The sequence below is a fragment of the Miniopterus schreibersii genome (assembly GCF_964146895.1).
Source record: "Miniopterus schreibersii genome assembly, chromosome: 9".
Classification (NCBI taxonomy): Eukaryota; Metazoa; Chordata; class Mammalia; order Chiroptera; family Miniopteridae; genus Miniopterus; species Miniopterus schreibersii.
Genome location: NC_138118.1, coordinates 77,039,009 through 77,065,194, shown reverse-complemented (window position 1 = coordinate 77,065,194; position 26,186 = coordinate 77,039,009). Strand labels below are relative to the sequence as shown.

The following is a 26,186-nucleotide window of genomic DNA, read 5'->3' as shown; positions in this document are numbered from 1 at the left end:
TAACGATCAAGTTGCACTCGACACTGACGCTGAGCTTCCTCTAAAGCACAGGAGCTTCTCCTGCAGCAGCTGCAGCACCGAACTTGACTCCACAAACAGAGCAAGGCTGACATGTGGTCCAGGATACAACGGAGATGTGAACCTATGCGATACATTCTAAAAGTCAACGAGTAAATCGTATCAGAAACCAACTTCCAGTGAACTACCACAGCCAGAGTAAATCTTTCCTTTAAGAATGAAAGTCGACAAAATAACATTATACTAGTAGTAGAAAAAATGAATTATTCACATTCTAAGAGGTTTTTCCTGCAGTGGGTGTGTTTGTGTGTGTATGTGTATGTGTGAGAGCTTACAAAATTGAAAATGTGAAATAAAATGTATTCATATTAAGACTTCATGATAACAGAAAAAATTTAAGGAAAGAATATTTTCCTTGAAGGAAAAATATTTTCTAAAACTGGTTAAAAAAGCACCTATGAAAACTGTGGTGTCAGCTGTCACACTGGAGGTTTGGGGTTCTTTTATCAAATGCAACGTAACAAAAGGCATTTCATAGCATAACTTAGGGGAAAATGTTTTTCGGTCTAGAATCACACAGAGAGCAATTAAAACTCTTTCAATTGTTTAAAATATACCAATTTTTCCGGGTAGCAGAAGCTGCTCCTGTACATGCCCTTAAAAAAAAGAAACAAAAGAAAAAAAGGAAGAGAAGCAACAGGGTAGAGAAAAAAACTGAGGCAAATAAAGAGGAGCAGCATTCAACAGAAAGCAAACGCGTACACACACGAGAGGCTAAGACAAGGGAACGGTGCTGCGCCACTTTCAACAGCCAGGCACCGTGCGCTGCTCCAGCTCACCGGGAACATTTTCCCCATGTCGAAAACAGGAATCTATCTATTGGTATTTCCAATATTTAAAAAAAAGGAGGACATTTCATATTGTAGCCCTAATAGGCTTCCAGTATTTTTTAACCATTCAGATGTATTTTGTGGGAATATTTATTCATATAATTTTGCTTAATACATTTCTTTCTACACAGACTGAATTTAAAAGTTCTATAACATTTTCAATTACAGTAATAACACATTAATAAATTATAAATTAACAAAATCTTCATATTTGCTTTAAAAAATCATTTATCAAACACTAACTTCCAGGTTATCTGGAAAATTAAAGATGCAAATTGCTATAAATCTGGCATCCTAATTGAATTCTGATTTTTAAAAGTATATAAAAGTCCCTCAAATTATTCCAGGTTCCACTCAAGAAAATTTTATTTTACTCTTTTCATAAGTTATTAAGCTTACAACCTGCTAAAGCATTTTACCCAAAAGTGGGAAAACTGCCTGGAGATGCAAAGCACAATAAAATAATTACATGAAAAGAACAAACAAAAATACCCGTTAAAACAAAGTTACTGTAGCTGGCAGCACTTAAAACTGGTAATTTGTATTTTTTTGAAATTGCATAGCTGCAAGATGATTCACTGCTGATTAGCTGTGGAGCAGTTTTATTTCAGAGGAAACAATATACTTAAGAAATTGCAATTCAGTAGACAATCCGATATTTAATTCATTAAAATGTAATTATGTAACCTGATTTACTCTTTGGACTGCATTCTGATAATATTAAATTTTAATTTAACATGTTAACGTATTTCAGCTTTCCTATGTAGAAGTCTATTCTCCACTCTCTTGGGAGAAAAAATAATAGTAGTTGAGATCATGGTCTACATTCAGAGAATGTTTCACTGCTTGATTACATTTCTTGGTTTCACATTTAAGACTTTAATTTATAGGAAGAGAATTATGTGGTCTTCAATTTAAAACTAGACGAATGCAGAAACATCATGTTGGGGAAAATGAAGAGACCCCAAACTAAAAAACACAACAAATCAAAACACTAGTTGTGCAGCTCTAGAGAACTTAATAAAAAGTAAATCAACTTTTAAATCAGTTAACTTTGGCGTCTGAATACAAAATGTTTATCAGCATTACCTATGTAGATGACTATTAGGGATGTGCAGCATTTTCAAAATCCCTGTGAGTCCTTATATCATGTTTGGTACACTGAGTTCTGTGGCAAATGTCCTCCCTCCAGCAGGATTTTTTTCCCTATATGATTGTCCATCTCTGCATCAACTGAGTCCCACAGAACTCAGATTTTTGGCTGAGTATGCCTGCGTTTTTTGTTTTCATTTTTCCAGAGAAAGGTCCTCAAGTCCTCTTGGTTTTTCAAGCATCTTGAGAAGAAAACCTGCGTAAAAGTAGATACATTTTGGTTTAAGCAGAGGTCCACAATAGTAGTATGAATTAAAACACAACATTCACTTCCCCATAAACACCGCTCTAGTTACTGTAAATTTTCACACACTTACTATTCTAAAAACTCGTGCAAGTAGTGATCCGCAAAAGAACAGATCAAGGATGCAGAGGGCCAGCTAAAGCTTAAAAAATCATCCCCACGTAACAGCTGTATGTCCCCTCCAAATTAAGACTGTACTAATATTCAAACTCTGTCATTATTATTCCATTTCTTACGGAGATCTGTGATCTTTAATGTTACTATTGTAATTGTCTCATATAAACCACGCTCATATAAGACAAACTTAATCGATAGATGTTGGTTGTGTGTGTTCTGATAGCTCCAGCAACTGCCAGTTCCCCAGTCTCTCTCCCTTCTCCTCCGGCCTCCCTATTCCCCGAGACATAATATTTAAATTTGGCCTATTAATAACCCTCCAATGGCCTCTAAGTGTTCCAGTGGAAGAAAGAGTCATACATCTCTCACTTTAAATGAAAAGCTAGAAATAAGTAAGCTTAGTGAGGAAGGCATGCTGAAAGCTGAGATAGGCTGAAGCTAGGCTCTTGCACCAGTTAGTCAAGTAGTGAATGCAAAGGACAAGTTCTTGAAGGAAATTAAAAGCGCTACTCTCCTGGCTGGTGTGGCTCAGTGGATTGAGCATTGTCCCATGCACCAAGAGGTCACCAATTCAATTCCCAGTCAAGGCAAAGGCCCAGTATTCGGGCTCAATCTCTGGCAGGGGGCATGCAAGAGTTAATTGATGTTTCTCTCTCATAGATGTTTCTATCTCCTCCTCTCCCTTCCTCTCTCTCTAAAATCAATAAAAACATATTTTTAAAAAAAGTGCTACTCCAGTAAATGCACGAGTAAGGAAGCAAGACAGCCTTACTGCTGATATGGGCAAAGTTCTATTGGTCTGGAGAGAAGGCAAACCAGCCACATTCCCCTAAGCCAAAATCTAATCCAGAGCAAGGCCCTAACTCTCTTCAATTCTATGGAGACTAAGAGAGGTGAGGAAGCCACAGAAGATAAGTTTGAAGCTAGAAGAGATTGGTTCATGAGGTTTAAGGAAAGAATCCATCTCCATAACACATAAGGGTAAGGTGAAGCAGCAAGTGCTGATGCAGAAGCTGCAGCAAGTCATCAAGAAGGTCAGGTTCAGATAATGAACGAAGGTGGCCACACGCAACAACAGACTTTCAATGTAGAAGAAAGCCTTATAGATGCCATCTAGGACTTTCATCACTGGAGAGAAGTCAATGTCTGGCTTTGAAGCTTCAAAGGACAGGCTGACTCTCTTGTGAGGGGCTAATGCAGCTGGTGACTTTAAGTAGAAGCCAATACTTATTTACCATCCTGAAAATTCTAGAATTTTCAGAATTATGCACTTAAGAACTAGTGCTAAATCTAGTCTGCCTGTGCTCTATAAATAGGAAAACAAAACCCGGAGGACAGCACATCTGTTTACAACACAGTTACTGAATATTTTAAGTCCATTGTTGAAACCTACTGCTCAGAAAAAAGATTCCTTTCAAAATATTACTGCTCACTGGCAATGTACTTGGTCATCCAAGAGCTCTGATGGAGATGCACAATGAGATTAATGTTGTTTTCCTGCCTGCTAACACAACATCCATTCTGCATTGGATGTTGGACTAATTTTGACTTTCAAATCTTATTCAAGAAATTTATTCCACAAGGCTGTATTTGCTATAGACAGTCATTCCCCTGAAGACCTTCTGGAAAGGATTTACCATTAGCGATGCCATTAAAAACATCAGTTACTCATGGGAAGAAGGCAAAATATCAACATTAATAGGAGTTAAGGAGTTGATTCCAACCCTTGTAGGTGACTTTGAGGGATGATCTAGACTTCAGTGGAGGAAGTAACTGCAGATGTGGTGGAACAGCAAAAGAACCAGAATCAGAAGTGGAGCCTGAGGATGTGACTGACTTGAGGCAATTTCATGGCAATACTTGAAGAGATGAGGAGTAGCTTCTCATGGATAAGTAAAGAAAGTGGTTGAGAATGTATATAATTCAGATAACACTTTAAAAAGCAATTAAAACAGAAAAATGGAGAATTACCTATAAAACAGGAAGCAGATACTTAATCTGAAGGGTGCTCAGGGCAAGATCTATTTACTTCAAACCATTCATCTATGCAGCTAGAAAAAAATAAAGCCAGAAAAAGTGAAACTTATGTTTAATTATTAATACCATGACCGCCATAATAAAAACACTTACTTCTTGACTTTACTATATCTTTGGAAAAGAAAAGTTAAATACTTTAAGTGACCGTATTTGGCATATACACGTCAGTAAGAGACAAAGGTGTGTTTATTACAGTTTGCTTATTCTAAGCAGTTATGGAAATAATCTTTGTAAAATTATGCTATAAAATACTTTAAAGTTTAAGCAACAATCATTATAAAAAAAGAATCTAAAGAACTACCACTTTACCAATATTCAAAATTAAGTAACAAATCTGGAAAGCTCATCATCTTTCTTCAAAATACTTCATTTATGCAAATATCAACCTGTTCATATCGCCTATGAATGTAATCAAAAACTGCTTTTAAATTTTAATTCTTGACAATACTGCATCACATTTTTAAAGACCATATTTATATGTGAATATTAAATACTTATTTTAATTCTATTCCATCCTGCAGTACATATACATACACAAATAAGTATATCATCATCCACTCACATTTATCAAGTATTTTATGATTTTATTTGAAGTTAAATATTAGGGTGCACACAATTATCTTCATGTAGATGTACTGCACTGTTTAATGCAGTAGCCACGTACCATGGGTGGCTGTTTAAACTTAAAATCATTAACATTAAATGAAGGAAAAATGCAGTCCCTCAGTCACACAAGCCACATTTCAAGTGCTCAACAGCCATACGGCTGGTGGCTAACTCTACTAGACAGTCCAGATACAGAACATTTCCATCACTGCAGAAAGTTCTGTTTCACCGTGGCAAATGATAAACACAATGCCCTGAAAAGGTTAAGTAACTTGCCCAACAGCTAGGAAGTTGCCCAAGCAGGATTCAAAGTGTTTAACATTCTCATTGTTGACATGTCAAGTTTGCACATGCCATAAAGCAAGATGGTGTGGCTAATATGTAGAAGGGAAAAATTAATATTTATCTTTTTCATGTGCCAACAGGATGGGATGGTAGGTAAAAATGATGGACAAAACTAAAAGGGAAAAATAAGTATCTCAGCCACATGGTATTCTTTCAAGTATCTAAAACACTTTCTGTGGCTATTAAGACTTTTGTTGTCTAAACAAACATGCCCAATTGGGCTATGACATTGTTTCAGCCTCTCTCTATCCTACTCACGAGGTTCCTAGGTCCCCTGGTCCACCAGAATACCTCTCGAAACAAAGTACTGAGAACTGAACAAAACATCCCAGAGATGTTCACAGAACATCTGAACAGCACCTACATGACCTAAAATGGGTGCTTATTGTACAACCATGTAATTTTGCCTCATCTTGAGAAAATAATCACTTAAAACCCCAGGTTCTTCTCACATAAACTGCTATCAACCCATTATTTAAATATTATATTCGCTTCCTCTAATATCAGCAGGAAATTACTATCCTGAATTTGGTGCTTTTTATTCTTAGGCATTTTCTTACTCTATGTATGTGCATATTTCAAAACAACATATAGTTCTGTTTGCATATTTTTAATTTTATATAAATGCTACCATAAAGTATGTTTCTTCTAACTGCTTTTTAAAATCTATTTGTTTGAGATTTACAATTGTTAATAAGTAACGCTCAGGCCTTTACATTTTCATTGTGTATAGTACTCCACAAGATAAGCATATTGCAATTTATGTATCCATTCTTTTACTGACGGACACTTTCAATGATGCTATGAACACTCTTATACATGTCTCTTAGGGCAGTGTTGTCCAAAGCATGGTCCAAACACACAGTGCTAATCTGCGAGCTGTTTGTTACCAGTCCCTCAATGAGATAAGGGGCTTGAGCCAAAATATACATTAATTTTGCCACTAAACATATGGTTTTAATGAACTTAAAAAAAAACACCACATTGTGGGGCTTTCTCAGTGAAGACAGCATTATATTGATTTACGCTCTGGCACAAGCTCCTTCTTACCCTGGACTTGCACACTGAGGACTAGCACTGTCTGAGAGCACAAAATCAAGAATTCCCCAGGGCATATTCCTAGGAGTAGAACTGTTGAGTTACAGGATAGGATACGTACAGAATAGAGCTATTCCAGAGTTGTCTGACAAGTATACCCAACTTATATTTGTATGGTTCCTAGTTAAGAAGCTCTGAACAATACGTGGGTCACAGTAAATGCTGAATAAATGATAGATTTTTGGATACAGACAGATATGGGCTTAAATCTTAGTTCTAACAGGAAAAAAAGAACATTATTTTTTAAGAAATGAGGGGAAGGAGTTTCAATGAAGAAACCTTTTCTGCCCTAACTATAATGCTTGAAACTCTGAGGAAGATCTTTTTCTAACATCAACCTGGTTCACATGCAAACAGACTCACCCTTTATGATAGATGCATAGACAAGGCAGCCGTGCTATAGTGTCTCCCTGCTGCAAGTCTTCCAGGCATATTGCACATTCCCCAGCATCTTTACTCAGGACATCCTCTGAGGAAAGAGAAAACGAATTCAGGACAATACAATAGAAAGAAGAACTATGTGAATGCTAATTGATAAAGAGTGGTGACTGGCATATTTTATTAGAAATATATAAAACTCAGCACCCATATTTGAAATAAAGGGGAAAGACTGCACCAATTGGTACCTAAATGCTGCAAGACAGAGTAAGGTAAGGAAGATTCCAAAAATTAAGTATTTGTACTATAAAAACCAACAAATTTAATTGTATACATAACTTAAGACTTCTTGTAGAAAACTACATTCCGTTAGCATTCCCCTTTTAGTTATTTATTCTGAGCCCGCGCATTAGGAAGAAACAGACTCCATTAGGTCTCCAACAGAGAAAGCAGCAGCAGATGATTTACCCGTAGGCTGGAGGGGCTACCAGGGAAACTTCCGCAGCAAAGGAAAGGCCTTGGCAAGAAGGGTTTATGCTTCTGGAATCTGGGGAATACGGCTGAGGTGACTTCAGCTACCCACTGAGTAGCTCACAAGCTAACATGTCACAATCAAGACACTTAATAAGAAAAAGATTTCTAAATAAGTAAAGCAGAGTCAATGGAAAATGCTGCTTATTAACACCCCTAAGTGTCCTTCCCGTATTTCTTCTTTCTTCCCCCCTTTTTCTTTGCCCACCCTCTACCCTGACTCCACCCCACCCCAGCCCCAAGTTTCATCTCCTTCTCTCAATCTCCATTCTTGTTTTTGTTTTTTATTCTGGACAGCTTTCCACAGATAGGGAACCAGTTTAATGTAAAGCAGCTACCTAACTAGTGATCAAGTTAATTGGAATATAGAGACTCACAAAATGGAGGCCACCCTAGTGGCCCCACCCATGTCACAAATCTAACCCTAAATCATCCTGCACTGTGGGGAGCACCTCACTGTCAAGGAAACCTAACACCAATCAGTCCTCCAACTCAGTTCCAGCCAGCTGACCTTACCCTAGAAACAGGACCTGCCCAGGGCCCACCTCCTGGCCAGTCATGCCCTTTCTTGTCTATCGTCTTCTAACACTGTAAAATGTGCTCCTGCCCCAAGTTAGGCAACATATACCCCCAATCCCTGGACTGGTTTCTGAATAAAGAACACTGAACTCATAGCTAAACGGCTTTAGATTTGACACTAGGATGATAGTAGTGAGAGCAAAAAGAAAGGGATCTAAAGGAAACACTAAAAGTCTGTAATTCCAAATAATAAAATATTTCTCACCACTCAGATTTTTTTTACCAAAAAGATATACATCATAAACTTCAAAAAAAATCAAAAATCACTTTTTATCAAGCCTAAGACATCAATGACTATCCATTAGTATTATAAACCACCAAGTAAGGGAAAAAATGCCTCCATGGAACTAGGATACAAATCAATTTTAAGACACATCTCATTTTTCAAAGTATAAAGAAGCAGCATGTCTTAGAATTGATGAAATAGGGCATCACATTTTCTATGTTTGGAATATATTAACAAGGCATCTAGATTTAAGTCTAAATGAACCATAAAATCTCACATATCATAAATTAAGAAAATGAGATGGACCGCCTTTTTTTTTTAAAAAAAGAAAAAGTATTACCACACTTTTGCCATATAAGACTATCTAACAGATTCTCAACACCAAATGAAAATAAGTAGAAATCCACTCAGTGCATCATTCACGGAAAAATAACTGCCTTACAATACTTTCAAGTTGATCTATGACTAGCAAGTCTCTTTTTTTTAACTGCAATAAGTTTTAAAAAATCTTTGGGTTGGAAAAACTTTAAAATCTTAAAAGGCCTTGTTTTTATCCTGTTTATAAGAAAATTTACTTATAGTACAACAAAGATAAATCTAACCTGTGTATAATTAACAGAGCGATAGCTATCTTAACAATGTATTTTGGAGAAGAAAAAAGTAATGTTATGCTTTGCAGGTATTAAGTTTCGAAACATCTTCTTAGTTAAGTGCAGAATTGTCGTGTCTACGTCAGTCAGTCTTACAGGCTCTCAGTCTTAATGAAAAAGGGTCAGAACTGGATTTCCGATGCTGAAAGGCACCCCTGCATACAAGAGCACCCCAACACTTGAATTCCAACATGGAAGTGGCCCGATACCCACTGTAAATAGCTTCTAGAAATGATCTCTGCTCAGCCAATGTTAACATACTGCCTCTGCTCAACTGCATTCTGACAAGCATTTCTGAGTTAAAAGAGTTCGCTCTCACTGCAAAACCTCACAGTTACTGCCTCAAATAGCAAATGCTTAATTTTTAAATTTGAAAGTCTTATTTCCAGTAGAATTTGTTTTTGTATTTTTGAAAATATTTGTCATATTTGAAAATTCACTATGCAGTGTGACTGGCTGTTGTCTACCTGGGGGTTTGCTAGAGTATTCACCTCTCCCACCCCCATCATGACACCGTCTTTTCATTGTTTTGAGCTTAGTAATGTGATACATTCCAAGTTAAAAATGGCCTGGAAATACCACTAAATCCAGGACACTGAAGCATCTTCAAGACAACTGAGGAAAGATGATTAAAAATCTTCAGCCAATCAACTGAAAACATTCATGAAGATATTACCCACAGGGATAAGGGGTCAATGCTTTAGCACCTGGATACAGTGAGAGCAGACTACTAACTGGCCAAAACGATCTCAGGGAAGCAGAAAGGGGAACACCAACAGATCTGGCTAGTCTGGATTCCCCCTTGCCACCAGCACTGATCAAACAGAAAGACGCTCAAGGTTGTGAACACGAAACTAAACTGTGTTGCCTTTTCAAAAGTACTGCTGATGAGCTACCTAAATATCTGGAACAGTGAAAGTTAAATCAGTGTGTCACTTATCAGTCTCATTCTTTGCCTTATTTACATGGACTATGCATTAAGTTAGATATACTGAGCCCAGCAGGGCATGGCTCAGCGGTTGAGCGTCGACCTAGGATCCAGGCGATCGGTGTTCGATTCCCAGTCAGGGCACATGCCCGGGTTGTGGGTTTGATCAATGACTCTCTCATCATTGATGTTTCTAACTCTCTCTCTCCCTCTCCTTTCCTCTCTCTGAAATCAATAAAGATATATTTTAAAAAAACAAAAATTAGATATACTGAAATGGGAAAAGAAAAATTAAACCTGGAAGAGAGCAATGATTTTTAACCAGAGGTGGGCACCAGAATCACTTGGGTATGTATTTTGTCTCAGCATAGGAAAAAAAATTACATTATCCCTGGACCCATCCCTAGAGATTCTGAAATATACACCTGCCTGAGAAATATAACTACTATCAAGGGAGCAGCATATTAAAATAGAAAGAGCATAAGATTTAAAGCTGAAAATGTAATATAAATTTTCATTCTCACTACTGGTTAGCTAGGCAACCCCCAAAAGTTGGTCAACCTTGAGTTTCCTTTTTACTCTTCTTTAATATAAGTATAATAAAAGCACTCAAATATTATGGACATGAAATTTTAAAGAACTGTGTGAAAAACTTTGTTACAAAATTATACAAAATACTAATTTTTATTATCATTATTATTAGAAAGTACTTTATGGACTTCAAAAACAGTTATTCATTTTTTTTATTTCTTTTCCCCCCCACTCTGGTATTTCAGTTATTTTAACTTTACATAATGTCATAAGTAATCCCTGGGCCACCAGAAACTTCTACAGTATACTCCTTACCTAGCCATGTCTAGAGAACTATTGTAATTGAGGCTGGGAACAGCTCCAGTCAAATGACACTGCCTACTTTATTTAAATGTTTGGCTTCATTCTATATTTAGAAGTACTATAAATGTCCACTTTGTTACATGCTTTCAGATGTATTTAAGTCATTTATATTTTTTAATTTTATAGGTAACAATGTTACCTCCACTTTACAGATAAGCAAACTGAGGCTCAAAGAAGTTAAGTAACTTACCAGAAGTTTCTAAACTACTGAGTCCCTGGGATCAGAATTCAAATTTAGGCTAAGTACTTGGTCTTTTTTACTACTTCATGAATTTTGCTACAAGAAACAATTTCACTTTGAAATAACATGATTACTGAAGCAAATGAACTGTTTTAGGCAATTTTAAACTTGAAATACTCAAGATGGAGATGGTGACCATACTGAAAGAAAATAGCTCAAGACTTGTCATATGCTTCCTCTTCTGGAGTTATTCAACTGTTATAAACACTGGGGTCAGATGAGCTTACACATTGCTGCTAACTTCCTTCTACTGGACAGGAAAACAGTGCTGGTCCGACAGAACTCTCTACAACGACAAAAGTCTCTCCTCTGTGCTGCCCAAAATGGTAGCTAAAAGCCACATATGGCCCAAAAGGAGCCCTTGAAATGTGCCCAGTGGAACTGAGGAACTAAATTTTAAATTTTATTTAATTTTAGTGAAATATGAAACCTTAAAATATATAGTAGATAAGAAACATACATTTATAAACTAATTAAAAACTGTAAATTGGTATTTCACTTGTAGCCTCAAGCTCTTAATTTGCATTGCCCAAAGAAATTACTTAAAATTCAAGCAGCCAAATATGCAAAATTATAATATTTAGCAAATACAAGCACATACCCATATAGTTATTGCAGATAGAGACACATGAAAAAAAGCAGACAGCCAAAATCCTTTCGGAAAAAACAAAGAAAAAAGGAAAACAACAAACAAAACCAAATTTGTTAGAGGCAGCCAAGAAAACTCCATGCGAAAAGTTCATAATCATCACAACTCTATTTTCAGATCAAGCATCCAAACAGGTATATGATCTTTTCAGCAAAATACAATACCAAGCACTATTATGGATCAGGCATTTTACCTGAAGACTTATTTTTTGTTCTTGAACCCTCAATGATAGCAGTAGAAAACAAAAGCAGCTGAAATGTGAAATAATCCCTAGAAAAATCAAGAATTAAAAAAATTCACAACATTAGTAAGAAGCATTTACTCAAAGTATGAAAAATTGGGGCTTGCAAGGTTTATTAATAAATACTTTCACATATAAAGTTATTGCCAGTGGACTTAAAAGAAGTTACTCAGGAGAATTAGAGATATTTTAACAAAGGGGAATTGTCATTTTTACTTTAAGACAATAAAAACATGGGAATGGTTTTTATTAAACTGTCTAAAACTCAAAGTTCCTAGTCAGTGTCAGCTTTTATAACTTTTTTAAGAAACTTATTCTGGTTCCAGTAGGAATTACTAGCTTCTCCTCTGCCTAGATGCCAATTACTGCAACACTTTCTTTAGTTTAAATACAACTGAGAATTGATCAACATAGTAGCCACTTTTCATCTGCATTGTTAGAAACCTAATTTAAAATTAAGACAGCCCTGGCTGGTGTGGCTCAGTTGGATGGGGATCAACCCAGGCACCGGGAGGTTGCCAGCTGGACGCAGGGCACAGGCCCGGTTGTGGGCTTGATCCCCAGGAGGGGGCATGCAGGAAGGAGGAAGCCAATGGATGTTTCTCTCTCATCAATGTTTCTCTTCTTCTCCCTTATCCTCTCTCCTCCAAATCAATAAAAACATTAAAAACAAAAAAATTAAGACTAATTCCTCAAAAGGAAATAGAATTGTGACTCTTCTGAATTTTAAGCAAAAATGTGTATTCTTGGGAATATTTTGAAAATTGACATTTGGCACCTTCTCCAAGAAAATATAAGTAAAATAAAATGGAACCCAAACTAAAAGTAAATATATGAAAGGGACATTAATTCAATATGTATATATTTAGCTTTCTTGGGGCTTTTTGTTTCTAACTTACCTAAAGAAGTTAGCTTAGGATTAAGTATTTTATAAAATTGGGTACCTAACAAGCTACAAAAAGTCATACAAATCACCTAAAAAATTATTACGTTGCTAAATTATTGCCTAATGTTCAAATCAAATTAACTTTCCTATGCTACCTCTTTGTCACAAACAATAAACCAAAATTTAAAACCAATTACTACAGATTTGTTAAACCCTAAACAAGTATTTTCTTAAATGTGCTGTCTACATTAAAAAGAAAAAAAAAAATCTTGAAACTGCTGAATATATACAAAAAAAGAATAAAATATACTTTGAACTAAACTTAAGTTTCAGGTTCATTTTTATTTTGAATCACTGCAGAGAAAAACAGCAGTCCATCCCCCCACCCCCCCAAACACACAAAAAATCAAACCACACCAAATAACGTAGGCTCTTAATGGCAGTAAGAAAGGGACCAAGCAATCTGGGTAAGATGTTACTTACAGACAGTTCTGGGTTCAAATTTCAACTCTTCATCTTTTGCAGGAATATAATGGGGATAATACCACCTATCTCTTACAGGTGGTAACAATAAAACAATACCTGTTACATGTCTAGCACTGTACCTGGCAAGGAGCAGGTTTGTCTGAGGGCTAGATATGTGGTTACTAGCAAGAAAGAACTCTTCCTCTTTGCTTTCTTCAAGCTAACCAAACGACGAAACCTGCAGGCTCCGCCTGTCTCTCAAGATCACTGTGAAGATGCCATGAGATGATGCAAATGAGAGGCAGCCTCATGGAAAAGAACAGGCCTGAACTTGGTGCAAACCTCTTTGAGCCTCATTTCCTTCAAATAATTGCAGGCCATAATACCTCCATCTGACATGGTCTTTAATACTGATGATGAAAAATAAAAGAGCTAATCAATGTGAAAATACTTAAAAGGTTCTGTTAGCTAAATATAAAAAGATTACCTATTGCATTATTGAAGTAAACTGAGAAATGTCAACTCAAATGTGTATGTCTACTGCTTTTGTTGACTGAGGCTAAAGTATAACGGTCTTTCCCTTGGGTTTCCACTGATCTGTAAGAAAATCAGCAGGCTGAGTGATAGATGCTGCACAAGGGTCACAAACTCAAATGCCTAAAGGGGAGTTGCCAGAAAACATTCAAGAAGTAGCTCATCTTTTGAAAAACTATTTTATAAGAACAGCACAGTTGTGACAATAAATGCCAAATGAATTTGGTCTTGGTTTTAGGAAGTAATAAGTAACTGTGGCAAATGGGTGCATGCAGTCTTATTAAAGGGGCATTATATATTTAAAGGAGCTAATTGCAAAGTTATGTTTTTAGGTGAAATTTCTCATTTTCAAAATATTGACTCGAAAAAACATTTTTGATACTGTGTAAGCCAAACAAAAAAAATGCCTATGAGCCAGATGTAGCCAATACTTTGCAACCTCTGTATTAAAGAAACAAGAGTAAATTCTTTGAGGGCAGGGAACCCAGTAGGTTCTGCTTACTCCAGCAAGTGGCACAGTGTTTTACACACAGTAAAAGTGCTAAATAAATATTTTTTGAACAGCTAATAAGATCTCAGGAGACTAGAGAAAACACAAAACAACAAATGCCCAAAAGCCTGGGGTTGCCGCTTCAGTGACTTGGGCAATTTGTTTGCAGTCTGGTGACTCAGCTGAGCTCAGACCTACTTTTTCGGCGTATTAATGTCTTTATCCAAGAGGTTCACATCAGCCAATCAATCAGAAAGCTCTGAATACATGCCAAGTTTGCCAACAGATAATTATAGGTTGATTAGTATGTAAGGGTAAAATTATTAGAAGTATGTATGCACAGGAAAGATATTTAAAATGTCCACTAAGAAAGCAAAGTGTGAAACTCAACTGTATCTGGAAAAAGCAAGAAGCTGACACAATAGCTCTGATATTAACAGGTATGTAATATTAACAACTGAGAGGTCTTTCTTGATTCCCTTCACCCTGCTACTAAATTACTGAAATAACTGTGATTAACTACTGGATCCTGGTGACTCTGAATCTAATTCATCTGAAACCCCATGAAAATCAAGAAAGTGCAAATATGAAAGTTATTTGTTTTTTAAATTGTTGTAAGGAGAAGGAAAACAGACTGATTTGGAAAGAGGTTTTTTTCTTTTCCATGGGTGTGCTCAAAGTCTCCCAATCCTTAAGTCACCCTGGGAGCCCCTGGGACAAGGGAAGAGGCCTATCGGACACTAAAAGCACCAGAAAGAAGCTTCCAAATTGGGCTGAGGACAGACCTCTCCCTGCATCCCAGAACAGGAAAATATCTTTCCTCACACCTTCCAAAAAAAAAAAAAAAAGGCTTGAGTGTGTGCCAAGCTAATGACCACAGGGCTCACAATAAATCATCTTGCACTCTATCTTCTACTTGAGAAAGAAATAACAGTACAATCTACATGTATGTTGAGAGATTCTACAACTGCTACCATTATGTAACAGAGAAAGGTCATAAGTTAAGTACACACAGCAATGTGAATGAAGGTAAACCAAGCCGAGAAATTAAAATAGACATCTATTACGATGTCACACTGAATGGGAGGGATGATTTTATAAGTAAAAGTTCCTAGAATCAAAATACATTATTTTAGATTTAATATTTCAGAGAAAGGTAAAAAGAAAAGGTCATTGCAGAAAACTAAATTAGTAATCGAGAATAAGTATCATTTAAGTAATTGTACAAACAAAAACAAACACCCCCAAAATCATAGGACAACATAAGACACAGAGGAAAAATCCAGGAGCTCTAATATTAAAATGACAGGAATCACAAAAAGAGACAAAGGAACAGAGAAATATTAAAGAAATACTAGAAGAAAATAATCCCTGAACTTACTAAAGACTTAAGTTTTAGACTGAAAGAGCTCATGAAGTCTCAGGCAAGACTAATCAGAGATGGGAGGAGGGGGAAAACACTTAAATAGATGCATCCTGGGGAAAAAATAGAATTTCCAGTCTTCGAAAAAGGAATCAACAACCTATACGCTTCCAAATGGAAAGAACAGGCTACATGAAATTTTAAAAAATGAGACCGAGCCACACTTCTCATCTATAATACTGGAAGTTAGCGAGTAGAACAGTTTTACAGACATAAAAAGGAGAGAAATAACTGAAATTAAAATATCCTATATTCAACTAAGATAATATTCATATATGAAAACAAAAGCATTTGACCACCTAACAGCATATTACATATACCATCCATGAAAGGCTAAAAAAATTATTCATGGAAATGCTTCTAAAAGAAGAAAATTAAAATAACAAAAACCTCAATAAACAGAGATAAGTGAAGAGTATAAAAAACAACAATGAGCAATAATACACGTACAAATGCAATTTAAACCTAAATAGATAATATTGTGATTGAGACTGTAACATAACTACAGGTTTTAAAACAAAAGCAATATACTGCCAGTGCAAACTTAATAATGTAGAATGTTAAGTCTAAATTACTTCATAATATCCAAGAGTTGGACACAGAGGAAGAGGGTCGTGGGGGAAGAAGGAAGTGAGCACGAATAATATGTTAGGAGGAAGAGCACAAAGAAATCCCCCAATTTTAATAGAATAAAATAGAAATATATGTTTAAAGATACATATTAATGTGAAGCAACCAACAGGAGTACAAAATGCACAGTTAAAGTTCTCAATTAATTTAGAGGAAAAGGAAAGCAATGTGATGAATCCAGAAGGCTGGGCAAGAGCACTAATACATTCGAAGGAAGAGCAGGAGCAGCGCCAGCTTTACCAGCCATAACATCAACGCTGACTATGTGTATAACAGAACAGCATATGTCCACACCCAGCTGCAACACATCAACTTATTTCCCATGAATTTAAAATAGAAAATAAGGAAGCACAGGGAAGCAACTGTCCGAGAGCACAAGCAAAGAAATAAGAGCTCAGGGGTGAAGATAAAAGCTGAGGAGAAGAAGCGATCACAAAATGACAAGATCAGAGGAGCATAAGAAAGAACAGACATCCCTGAAATTAGTCAGGGACACTGGGGTGTCAAAAATCAAGAAAATAAATTGGAAATGAAGAAATTGTTAAGAATTAAAGAAAAAATGTTATCTATGCAAGACAAGAAAATGAGATCTAACTACATATCTATAGTCAAAAATAAAATTCCAGAAAATATTACAGAAACAAAAGTAGAACTATATATTTAAAGGGCCCAATGAGTCCTAGAAAAAAAACTAATCATGAAAATCAAAACTATTTAAAATATATCCTGGTAGATAATGGTCATAAAAAAACAGTTTTATGGAGGGAGGTGGTAGTGGTGGTAGGGACTGAGCCAAAAAAAAAAAGAGAGAGAAGAATTTGTGGACAGAGACAACAATGTGGTGATTTGGGGGGAGGGGATGGAGGTAGAAGAGGGTATAGAAGGGATAAACGGTGAAAGAAAAAAACAAAATAAAGAGAAAAAAATAGAGTTCTTTGAGCACCTGGGCAAAAAAGCTGTTAATTCTAAAAGCAGGGGAAAGCAGACTGGTTTCAGACTTCTCCATAGTAGCATTTTATAGTAAAAGCCTAGAAGAATGCTTATAATAACTTCAAGTAAAAAAAAAAAAAAAGTGTAATCCAAAGATTTTACACCCAGTCAACTGTCCCTCATAAACAAACTATAGACAAGCAATATTAAACATGCAAAAAGTCTAGGGTACTATTTCCCATAAGCTCTTCTCAAAAGATTTATATCAGGATGAATTTCAGCTAACCGAGAGATGCCTGGAAAAACTAAAACAAAACCAGTTTGAAATTCAAATGGCAAAAACAAATGCCATTAATAACAGTAACAAGACTATAAAATACTAGACATAAACCTACTTAACAAGTTCAACACTAAAGATATCGGTTCTCAATCAATCAAAACAAATGTAGAGACAAACCATGTTCTTTGACAGGTAAATTAAAAATCTTTAAACAAAGCACACAGTGTTGAGCAAAAGACAATGTACATCTTTCTTAGTGATTTATGATTTAATGAAGGGTAAAACACATGGAGTCCAGTTAAGTCTTATGTTGATGAATAATAAAGTATACTTTATATGTACTCATCTGTACTCTGTACATAACAAACAGAAAATGTCTGGAGAGTAAGAAAAACTTCATAAATAGGAGTCCTCACTAAGAGAATTCCACAATAGAAAACCTAACGAAATTAACTCACACTTTCCCTGTAAAACCTAGGGAAGAGAAAATTATAGTCTTCTGTTGTTGAGGCTTATAAGAGTAGCTCTCATCACCCTAAATCCATTTCATCCACTATAATGTTGATAATACACTAAGATTATTTATTTCAAATTATACATGTACCACATAAAGTATGTTTTGGTGTGTCCTGGGGATATTTAAAATTAGAAAGCACATATGGCACATTAGAAAATTTTGGAAGAAAATTCTTTTACATCACAACAAATGGGAACATTAACTTTTTTTTTTTAATTGAAGAAATAAATGACTTGCCTCTTAGGATTAAGTCTCCAGGTTAAACTTTTACTCTTCTGTATGATTTATTGATTGACTGATTCACTTAGATATATTTATTGCATACTTTGGGTTGTAATCCAATACCATGCTATATTAATTCTGTTGCTCAAATTGTTCATTGGGAGCTCTTTCAGGTTAGGCTTCTGTGTCCCTTGACATAATAATCTCTTCTTTTTGGTTTTGAGCACCTCCTTCCTTTCAGACAATACAAGATCTCCAGGCTGTTCTTTATTTTCTCTGCTCCAGCCCTCTCTCCAAGGAGCCCTGATTCTTTCTATCAAAGAATGGTATTTAAAAACCAAGAACTGGGCGTCAAATATTTTTTTCAGTTATAAATAGGTCTCTCACACTAAAAAAGCATTACAAGGAAAGATCTATGAATTGAGGTGAATGCTAAGGAGTACAGTTTAAAGGAATTAAGACAAAAGTAACTATAAACTAGGAGGTGCTGAGGGATCAAGAACCCTGGAGATCCCAAAGTCAGTTTAGCAGAAAATGGAAGAAATCAAGTAAATCATAAATACTATCAATATTTAGATGGCAAAGGAGTAAGACTATCTAGAATATTTTTCTTTATTACTTTTAATCTTACAATATCTTAATACACTGTTAAGATGTTAAGAGTTAAAAACAACTCCCCAAAAGGCAGAGCCTACCCTGAAACCAAACCACTCAGTGGCTGGGGAGATACTTCTCAAGGCCATCTCAAGGCCATCTCTGAGGCAAATCCAGGACAGTGATCTGAATTATCAGGGCCAAGGTGACTTACAGGGAGGTTGAAAAGGAATTTAAAATAATGCATGGATGCATGGAACAGACTGACAGATAAATGGTCACTGAAAAGATATTCACAAGCCATTTCTTAATAGTCCTCTTAAAATCTTTCTTGAACTCAATAACAAAATATTCAATGACCCCCTGCAAAATCCTTACTCCTCAATTTGGGAAAAATCCTTTAAAAAAATCACATTTCATAATGTTCACATCTCTAGCATATTGTTTAGAGCAGCTAGGTGCTCCCCTACACTCTCTCAACCACCTAGTGAGTCACCCCACTGACAACCCTCCAGTCACTGGTGACCCCTCCCCTCTCCAATTCCAGCAATAACTAAACCCATTTCTTCCTGTGCCTCTCTGTGATATCTGCCTTTCTTCTCCCAGCACATCATGTAACCACTTTCCACACAAAGTACCATACTGGTCTGTAAAGAAAGTCTTTATTTTTATTGTTGACAGTATTACAGATGTTCCCCATTTCCCCCACTTTGCCTCACTCCAGCCAGCCCCTTTCCCACCCCATGGGTTATGCATATGTGCATATAAATTCTTTGGTTAATATCTTCCTGCCACCCCTACCCATCTCACCCCCCTTTGCTCTGAGATCTGTAAGTCTGTTCCATGCACCCACGTCTCTGGACCTATTTTGTATGTCAGTTTATTTTGTTGATTAGATTCCACATGTAAGTGAGATCATGTGATATTTGTCTTTCTCTGACTGGCTTATTTCACTTAGCATAACAGTCTCCAGGTCCATCCATAATGCTGCAAAGGGTAACAGATCCTTCCCTTTTTTACAGCCACATAGTATTCCATGGTGTAAATGTACCACAGCTTTTTCATGCACTCACCTACTGATGGCACTTGTGATGTTTCCAGATCTTAGCTATTGTATATAACACTGCTATGAACATTTTAAAAGCAAATTGGTGTTTTTGAGTGGTTAACAGAAGGGCAGTAAAATTGACTTTAGTGCCATAGGTGTATAACCCTGGTAACTGGATAAGACTATGGTAAAGTTTCTTACTATGACCATTTCTGATCCATTACCTTTATAAAGTAAATACACAGATTTTTTACTTATTTCTTATTTTATCCTTTTAGGATTTGAATGATTTGAAAATAAATATATTTATAGTTTTAAAGTTCTTGGAGTACTAATTCTAATCACATCTGCTGGCTCTCATGCCTCATATATTTTTAATTTTTCATCACAAGTTCACTTTTAATATAAAGTAGCTATTTTTTTTTCAGTTTACATTTAATTGAATTTATTGGAGTTACACTGGTTAACAAAATTATATAAGTTTAAAGTGTACAATTCTATAATACATCATCTGTATACTGTATTGTGTGTTCATCACCCTAAGTCAAGTCTCCTTCCTTCCATCATTTATCCCCCCTTTATCCTCTCCTGGCTCCCCCCACACCCATTTCCCTCTGGTAATGACCATACTGCTGTCTATGAGGTTTGGGTTTTTTTTTCCTGCTTAATCCCTTCACCATTTTCACCCAGCCCCCTCTACCACCTCCCCTTTGACAGCTATGAGTCTGTTCCCATTTTGTTAGTTTTATTTTGTTCACTAGATTCTAATGTAAGTGAAATCATATGGTACTTGTCTTTCTCTGACGGGCTTATTTCACTTAGCATAATACTCTCCAGGCCCATCCATATTGTTGCAAAAGGTAAGATCACCTCACACCTATCAGAATGGCTCTATGATCAATAAATCCACAAACAACAAGTGTTGGCAAAAATGTGGACAAAAGGAAACCCTTGTGTACTGTTGGTGGGAATGCAGACTGGTACAGCCACTGTGGAAAGCAGTATGGAGGTTCCTCAAAAAATTAAAAATGGAACCGGCTTATGACTCAGCAATTCCACTTCTGGGAATCTGAAGAATCCTGAAACACTAATTCAAAAGAACATATGAACCTCTATGTTCATTGCAGCGTTATTTACAATAGCCAAGATCTGGAAGCAGCCCAAGTGCCCATCAGAAGATGAGTAGATAAAGAAGCTGTGGTACATTTACAGAAGGTAACTATTTTTCTATAGAAATCCCATGTGGGTTTTAGAGTAGTTTTCACAACCTCTCCTGGGACATCATCTACTTTGAAATTTCCATAATATAGTATAAGGGATTTGACACTTTCTACTGCATTAATTTTTACCGCATGGTTTGACAACTAATTTATAGTACAAAAAAAAAAAAAAAATCACTACACTTCAATGCCACCCCATAATGTAATCTTTATAAAGGCATTTAAAACTACAATCAGGAATCACATTTAGGTTAAAACTCACCACAGAAATCACCAATACAAATAAATGAAAAAAAAAAAAAAAACGCATCAAAGAAGATAATAGAAATCTTCCACAAAAGGGCAAGTTCACAGAAACTCAGGCAATAGCTACCTCTTTATTAAAAATTCTGCTTGGTGGTTGTTGGCGACTTTTTTTTTTTAAACCTCAATTATAAGAGACATGCTCATTACAAAACATCCTGAATTCAGAAACATTAAAATGTGTGTTGGGGGCAGGGGTTTATATTAAAACCTAGAAAATGCAGTTGTAAGGCAGAAAGCAAATCTATAACTTAAAATGAGAACCACAACTGGCTGAAAAGCCAGACAGTATTTACAGAGGGAGAAAACATTTTGTCTCCTGCACACGCACTATATGAACAGCCAGGTCATCTGGAGGCTACACGTACACACTGGGATAAAGCGCTGACTGCCTGCTGCAATCTGTCTTCATCAGTCCAGCGACCATAACAGACATTATCCCACGGACAGCACATAAGGTGGGATCGTTTGAACTCACTTTCATTACAGAACAAGTTCCCTTCCAAACGACTCAATACATATTTCTCCAAATATGTTAATTTAACAGGTAAGAGTCACATCTTAGTCTGCCCATAAAGTTAGTTACTTCTTTCTGATGATTTTGAAAACACTCTGCTTTGATTCACGTGAGTTTATAATAAACTGTCCGAAGATGAACTTACTTCAAATTACACCTCCTCCAGTTATACATGTGCACACACACAAATATACCAACTATTATAAATAAAACAAAGATTTCTTAAATAGAAATCTTACTGCCCTCAGAGAGGTCTAAAATAAAAATGGAACTTTAGATGATACAAAACATGCTATGATCCAGTGACATTTAAAAACCAACAAAATCAAGACTAAGAATTTGCTAACGATATTTATCTAATTTTTTTGTTTGTTCTGAAACATTTTAGAAGATAAGGAACAAGGAAATGAAGAGAGGATATGCTCATAAAATGTGTATCATGTCCATCGACTACACAAGTTACTAGGTCCATAAACTAAACAATGAAGTACATGAAAGAGGAAAAGTATATGAGGTAGGCAGTCCCTGACTTAAGGGCAATCTTTATAGATGAACACTCACTGTGGCATTTTGAATTTGTTTCCATCCTGCCAAAATACCAGCCACAGTAGATAACCACTTGCAACACTCTGAATCACTCCCTGCCGTGATCACTTTGGGCCTCCTACCTAAAACCTCTGCTGGGGCAGCTGCCTAAACCCTGAGAGCGTCCACCTAGCCGGTCAATTTTCTTCTTTAGTTACTAGCAGGTGGGTATTTTGATATATACTACATTTTCTTTAAGAAAGTTGTTGTGGGCTAGTCTGGAAACCAAACCAACATTTAGAATGTAATCTCTGTAAATATAAATTTGAAACTCCAAATTACCAACTTACATTAAAATTTCTACAATTCCTCCTCTTCTGGAATTTGACTGTAAATGTATCCAGCCTGCAAAACAAGTCCAGCTCTCCTTGCTACTTTGGATAAGGCAGTAAAAGGTATAAATAAGCACTATGCCGGATAAAATTGTGATTTAAATTGTTAAAAAAGAGACAACAGGCCAAAGATGGGGTCACTTGCATCAAGCCCCAAGTCAGTAAACCAAGACTTAATACCTCACCTAATTGTAGTTTCAGCCTCTTCCAGGAATGTAACCTATAACCAGGCAATCTGAAATTAGCTGATCAGCACTAGTAAGGTAATCTGCCAGACAGACCCCTGCCTTCCCTGAAGGAAGATGACCTTGCCTGAGATTATTTGCACTTTGAGAACAAGTTCCTTCTCTAGATCCCCCTTTGCCTATAAAAACCCTTCATTTTGTACGACCCTTGTATCTACTAGATGGGATGCTGCATGATTCCTGAATCATTGAATAAAGCCAATTAGATATTCAAATTTATTCAGTTGAGTTTTGTTTAACAACTAACACAATTTAGAGGCCCAGTCTCTACGATGCATCTCTCTCTACAGAATCAACTTCTAGGAATTCAAATATAAAGTTGTGAGGAGTCCAAAGAGTTTAGGAGACTAAACAGGAGACTAAAAAGAGTCTGTTTCAAAGATTCTCTGACTTGCCTTGTTCTAAACTGTAATAATCCTAGATGCGTCACCTAGGCATTAAACGCATTGTTTGCGGGTAGTTTTTATCGCCCGCTCTACTACCAGTCAATGTAAAATGTATAAATACGTTTCCCACATACAATGTGTTAAGAGACCAATTTTCACAGAGACTCATCATTTGTGATAGATGACATTTTGGGCCTCAAAGACAGCAGAATATGCTACCCCAAAGTAATTTTTTTGGCATAAGGGATTATTTTAAGATGATTCAGAAAGAGCAGACACAGGAGGGGCTCTAAAAACAGAGTAGAAGTTACCCTTCAGAAAGAGAAATTTACATTTAAAAGGAAATAACTGGTAAGGGTGTCTCCCTCTCGGTACCAGAAAGAGGGTAACTCAAAATCACGACAGAATAAAGACTCTTACTAAAGGGAGAGGGCACCACCTAAAATCAGCACAACAAACCCCACTGTTTCCTGATTTCCCTGGTAACTTCCCATAACTGGCTTCCCACCCTCATTTTCTTCTAGTATTTAGTTAAAGGTGATATTTAAGGCCATATTCTAAACTACCTTGAAAATTGCTCATTTCCCCTTGGTTATCTCACACACATACAGCAGGTATACTTGTTAATAAACTTCTGTTTGTTTTTCTCTTGCTGTCTTTTATTACAGGGGTCTCAGCCAAGTATTCAAAAGGGTATAAGAATTATTTATTCCGCCCTTACAGGGCTCTGCGTTCAAAACAAGGCAGTGTTAGAATTCCTACAACCATGTGATGGAGAAGCACAGGACCAATAGGCCACCTCTATCCTAAATCAGAGCTCCTCCTCCTTTTACCCATTGTAGGTCACTGTCCAAGATTTAAAACTTCAAGAACCATATATAATATTTTTGTGAAGAAGCTATTTTGCTTCTTGTGAATGTTTATAGACAGTGTAGATTAAAAATGGCTGCAACTTTAGTTACTGTTTGCACTGTTTACTAACTTTTGAAATGGAATAGTGTCAAATATTTAAAACCTACATCCTTTGTTTACGGTATCTCCAAGCAGAAGGCTACATATTGGTTCTTTAAGATAACATTATTGGTTCTTTAAGATACCAAGTAAGTGATATAGTAGAAAACTTGAATGACTTTAGCATAGTTAAATCAGGAAATTAAAACTGCAAAATACTGACACACACAAAGACTGTTTTCTAGATACATTACACAAAAAGTGAATGTACAGACTACTAAGATTGTGTGCAACTATATTACGTGGTCAAAGTAAATACTTTTGTGCTTTTAAAGTTCAAGGCCAGAGTATTAAGACTTAAGGATATTTATTTTAAAGACACCTGTAATAAACATAATAATTAGAGAAGATAATGATAAGATAATGGAGGTAAGTATAAGAAACAAGCCCGCCCGGCAGGGCGTGGCTCAACGGTTGAGCGTCGACCTAGGATCCAGGCGATTGGGGTTCGATTCCCAGTCAGGGCACATGCCCAGGTTGCAGGCTTGATCCCCAGTCAGGGGCGTGCAGGAGGCAGCCAATCAATGACTCTCATATCATGGATGTTTCTATCTCTCCCCCTCTCCTTTCCTCTCTCTAAAATCAATAAAGATATATTAAAAAAAACACACAACAAGCCCAATAACTTTTACCTCAAATTTGAGGTAAAATGCAAATACTTTTTATTTCTTAAGTAACTGAATTTCGACTAGATTATGCAAAATAGCCAATTCAATTTCATAATGCAAAAAGATTTGGATATAATCAACAGGTGCATTTACTAAAAGATACTTTTACTTACTCGCTGGAAATGAATGGGAAAAAGTTCTCTATTGTCACTACTGTAATAATGTGGCCGAAACACTACCTTATCAGAGAGCGATTCCTAAATCAATTTGCAAAAATGCTACGCAAAGTAACATGTTCATTTCAACATTATATTCTACCTCTCCCAACAATAACTTTAATTCTTTTAATTTGAGGAGAGGTTCCAGATTACGTAAATGCTCCTACGTAGGTTAACCTTTAGATGATCCTAGGCTGTAGGATCCAGCTCTGTTTTAGTCATTGTTTCATCCCAAGCTCCTAATACCATACCTCATACTTGAGAGGATGACGTTTGTTCAATGAAGTTGGGGCACTCTTTGAAACAACCTTTCAACTGGCTTCACTGCTTACTGGTGCTCTTCCTACTTATTCTAATACAAACCAAATTATACACTTGAAAAATCTTGAAATTTCTCATATGCCTTTGAAGTTTGTCCTTCTATTCATGAAATTCTGAAAAAAGCTCTCATTTTTCCTTTATTTTATTCCATTTATTTAAAGTCAGGAGTGAACTATTTGATTTTTTTTTCAAATTTATTTCAGAATGTACCGAAACTACACTGAAAATCTCTCCTAGGGTTCTGAATATCTAGAGACACTGTGGTCAGGAAATAATGGCAAAGCCAAAGCACCAGGCCTAACTCAAACACCAGCTGGCCTCCAGGGCTCCTAGGTGGCCAGTCCTTCCTAGCCTCTTAAATTTTACCTGAAACATGAAGTTCATAAAACTAAGGTAATTCTAACTTAAAATATTAAACCATAGGACTTACCATTATAGGTTATTCTTGGCTTCGTTAAACACATCACAAGATGTAAATCCATTTCATCTGAGGATACAAATTTTGAGCATACAGGGCATTTAAATCCTAAAAAGGAAAAAAAAAAAGCAAAAAAAAAAAAGCCATGTTACTTCACTTTTCTGAATATCCAACTCTGA

The 26,186-nt window shown here is 36.2% G+C and overlaps 1 protein-coding gene across 1 annotated transcript in view; it reads right to left on the bottom strand.

The window, feature by feature from the left end:
• Positions 1 to 969: 969 nt before the first annotated feature.
• ZNRF2 (zinc and ring finger 2) overlaps positions 970 to 26,186 on the bottom strand; it is a 53,711-nt gene continuing 28,494 nt past the window's right edge. The window contains exons 2-5 of the mRNA XM_081147665.1: positions 26,020 to 26,115; positions 6,871 to 6,976; positions 4,393 to 4,472; positions 970 to 2,256 (exon numbers count right to left, since the gene is read on the bottom strand). Coding sequence (XP_081003791.1) covers positions 4,415 to 4,472; positions 6,871 to 6,976; positions 26,020 to 26,115 — 260 coding nt within the window. The 3' untranslated portion in view covers positions 970 to 2,256; positions 4,393 to 4,414. The remainder of the gene's footprint in view (positions 2,257 to 4,392; positions 4,473 to 6,870; positions 6,977 to 26,019; positions 26,116 to 26,186) is intronic.